Source organism: Sphaeroforma arctica (genome assembly GCF_001186125.1).
Source record: "Sphaeroforma arctica JP610 unplaced genomic scaffold supercont1.1843, whole genome shotgun sequence".
Taxonomy (NCBI): domain Eukaryota; class Ichthyosporea; order Ichthyophonida; genus Sphaeroforma; species Sphaeroforma arctica.
The window spans coordinates 6,472-10,821 of NW_014038715.1; the positions used below are offsets into that span (position 1 = coordinate 6,472).

At 39.6% G+C, this 4,350-nt stretch overlaps 1 protein-coding gene across 1 annotated transcript in view; it reads left to right on the forward strand.

Annotated features, from left to right (window-relative positions):
- SARC_11726 (hypothetical protein) overlaps positions 1-1,220 on the forward strand; it is a gene marked incomplete at both ends in the record, with an annotated part of 6,097 nt that extends 4,877 nt beyond the window's left edge. Inside the window, 2 exons of the mRNA XM_014294183.1 lie at positions 59-227; positions 1,043-1,220. Of these exons, the coding sequence (XP_014149658.1) occupies positions 59-227; positions 1,043-1,220 (347 nt within the window). The remainder of the gene's footprint in view (positions 1-58; positions 228-1,042) is intronic.
- Positions 1,221-4,350: the final 3,130 nt, after the last annotated feature.

The following is a 4,350-nucleotide window of genomic DNA, read 5'->3' on the forward strand; positions in this document are numbered from 1 at the left end:
ATTATATACACTACATTTTGGGCGGTTGGATACTTACATTTCTCTACTTGACATACAGCGTGGAGAGGAAACAAGCACGCACAGCTGAGGAGTTGGAAGAAGATCAAGACGACTTCGATGCTGACAGCGACGGCGACAATGACGATGACGAGGATAAGGCTATTTACAATCCCAAGAACCTACCTTTGGGCTGGGATGGCAAACCTATTCCGTACTGGTTGTATAAGGTATTTAAATTTAGATATTTGTGGTTGAGTATATTATATAACATTTATGGTGTTTCAAACGCGAGTGTATGCGTGTATACATGCGAAGGGGTTTATCCTGGTTATTTCGGGCATATGTATTATTGATGTTTGGGTAAAATTCAAGAATCCTCGATGTATGTGCGTTCATAGATGCTCCTGGTCATACATGGTGCACGTATTGGTGTTCGATTACATATGTATTTATGTATATATATATATAAGCAACTGGTTTCATCCTGGGGTTGCTGGGTATTTGTATCGGTGGTTATATTTATGCGGCTATGTATATGCGATTGATTTCGTTCTGGCTATACTGGGTATATGTAGTGGTGGTTGGTATGAGTATGTAGTATGTTTTAGTTTTCATCATGATCATACGGGGTACATGTATTAATAGTTTGGGTATATGCGTCTATATATGTTTTCATGTGGTGACATGGTATATGTGTTGGTGTTCAATTATATACTATATTTGCAAGTGTTTGTTTCTGTATTGATGTTCGGACGATGTGAGCTACTATGCGGGTATATATGTTTGCCTTTGTGTTTGGTTTCTAAATATTCCATAAGTAGCTAGTATTTTATATATGACCACACATTTCACTATTTGACCACACATTCAGTATACGACCACGTATTCAATATAGGTTCAACTTCCGAATAATCGCTTAATGATGAATTTGCTTACAATTGAGAAGAAGTGTGCGTATTTACATTCTGCTGAACACAATAGACGAACAACCCGTGTCTGTACTCACAGCCATTTTACCTACTTCACCCGCCTTTACCCACAGTTGCACGGTCTCAACATCAACTACAAATGCGAAATCTGCGGAGGAGCGTCATACAGGGGGCCTAAGGCCTTCCATCGGCACTTCCAAGAGGCTAAGCACGCTCACGGCATGCGCATGCTGGGCATTCCCAACACCAGCCATTTCATCAATGTCACCACCAAAGCCGACGCCGAAGCCTGTAAGTACAAGTATATAACCATGGATACCTTCGGCTCTGACTACACACAAATGTAGCGTGCACTTTTGTGTCTTGCTTATATTGGCAAATGAGTAATAGTCTGTGTATATGGTATATGTATGCGGATGTATGGTATATTGTATATATGAACAGTTGAGAATATGCCTTGTGTTTATGTATATGTATGCGGATGGATGGTAGATTGTATATATGAGCAGTTGAAATTATGTTTGTGTTTATGTATCTGTATCCGAATGGATGGTAGATGGCATATATGAGCAGTTGAAAATATGTCTTGTGTTTATGTATATGTATGCGGATATATGGTAGAGTGTGTATATGAGCAGTCGAAAATATGTCTTGTGTTTATGGATCTGTATGCCGATGGATGGTAGATTGTATATATGAGCAGTTGAAAATATGTCTAGTGTTATGTATATGTATGCGGATATATGGTAGAGTGTATATATGAGCAGTTGAAAATATGTCTTGTGTTTATGTATCTGTATGCGGATGGATGGTAGATTGTATATATGAGCAGTTGAAAATATGTCTTGTGTTTATGTATCTGTATCCGGATGGATGGTAGATTGTAATTATGAGCGTATGCCCGAGAGGCCTAACACGCCCAAGGCATGCGTGCGTATATTATGAATCTCCAGTACAAGCCATTCAATATTGTCACACGCGTCGCATATAGACTTCGATAGACATGAGCATACCGACTTCGATGCGAGTCTGTTGTAGTTATATTGGTTTACGTGATGTTATTGTGTGATGTTATTGCGAATTCGCGGCGCCTCGCCCCCCTCCCCCCCCACACACATACATATATACTTACATATGTACATACACTAATACTTCTGTAGCGGTGCTTTTTTGTACATGTAGACATGTATACATGTCTTTAGCAGTATGCACTTGCATATATGCTTGGATGCTTACTCAAAAGTACATCCGATCATTTGAGATACCCATTACATGTATGTATATGTGTGTACCCGACTGTATCTATATGGATTTATATGTTATGCCCATTTGAAAGTGCACTCCGTTAGAACGAAATACTCACTCCATAGCCTTTTGTCCCCCCGAACTCAGTATTCAAGAAGCTGCAAAATGAGAAGAAGGAGAAAGAATTCGCGGCGGATAATGATGAAGAGTATGAAGACTCTCTAGGGAACGTTATATCCAAGCGTATCTACATGGATCTGAAGGCTAATGGGCTGCTATAAGCATCGCATCTATACTAGCATGACATAATAAGTATTTAAAGTAAAGATTCTCGTCGATCGGTATCTTAGACGTGATACATATTTCAATTCTTGTGCATTAGCACAATGTAATCGTGCGGGTAGTTACAAAAGTGTTATAAGAGGATCAGAAGCGTACATAAACACGACTACTTGATAATCAATGTAGAAAGAGATCATCTTTTAGTATTCCAGGGAACATAGACAGTATCGTATAAAACCCAATTCCATAGCCTCTAGACTTTAGGCTCATATTCTCATTTAGAGTGGGAATTGCACCTTCTATTTTACTTTTTAAGGAGTCTGTTCTGCTCTTGGCTGATACCATTGTATCTACTTTTGCGACTCTGTCGAACTGATTATGTTGGCTGGTTAAGTGGCTGCTAATTGCGCTTTGCGACTGGCGATGAAGAGTGTGAACATCGGGCGCAAGAACGCACTATCTAACAATAGCAGGCTCAATTTGATACTAGCATTCAGCAGGCTCGGTCCTACATGCATATATACATACATATATACATACGTACGTACATACATGCATACATACATGTATCCGACGATACACCCTCAGCGAAAAACTACCATTCTTTTATATCAAAAACACACTACTAACACATATGCACTCCACTTACGCAGCCATACAATATTTGCATAATCGCACTTAACTATCACAAACAAACAAACACACCACTAAACACACGTACATGCGCACACACATATAACGCAAAAGTACCACACTACATACGCAGACAAACATATATGGCACAAACACATGCTGCCAGTGTAAACAGACAGTAGTAAGACAGACAAACATCACGTCTGCAGACGCGCATTAGTAATTCAGGTGCATATAACTGGTGCAAACACGCAGAAAAAAGACTGGAACACACGGCCCATACGGACACGCATTTTTTATACAAATACTGTGAAAAATGTAGACATGCGATAGTAGTACAGGTACACATCCGCCTTATGGTCAAGGGAAAAAAATTTATGGATGACTTAAACAGACACGCCTTTGTAAACAAGGAGACACAATGTGCAGATACGCGTTGCTAAGACAAGCACACATTACTCATACAGACGCACAATTCTAACACAACACATGGAAATGGGCAGACCCGCGGGAGTCAAACAGGCAAACAAAACTTATGAACGCACGCCTATCTGACATAAACACACACTAAAATGTGCAGACCGTGTAGTCAATACAGACACACATATCTAACAAATACACACTGAAATAGTCAGACACCTGGGAGTGAGATAGGCACACAATCCATATATCAGACAAACATATCTAACAAATACACACTGAAAAAGTCACCTGGGAGTGAGATAGGCACACGATCCATATATACAGACCCACATATCTAACATACACACATACTGAAAGAGTCAGACACCTGGGAGTCAGGTAGGTAAATAAACTACATGTGCAGACACACATGTCTAACACAAACACACAGTGAAATGGCCACACATGCAAAAGTCAGATACGCACACAATACCTATGAATAATTCAGCCTCCACCAACATCTGCAGATTAAATAAGAAATGCTTCAAGCCCTCGTCGATGAATCTGCTCTTAAGCGACTTCGCCAAATTCATTGCCTTGGTGTCGCAGATAAAGTTATACTGCGGGTAGTTATGTAACTCACTACAAGGATGCAAAGAAAATGGCGACAAACGGTTTAATTTGGAATTAGTTGATGTATAGATTTGTGTAATGTGTATTGTGAATTGGAGTATGTTGCGATGTCGCGAATTCGGGTGATATACACACACACACACATTAATATATATATATATATATATATATATATATATATACACACACACACACACACACACACACACACACACACACACACACA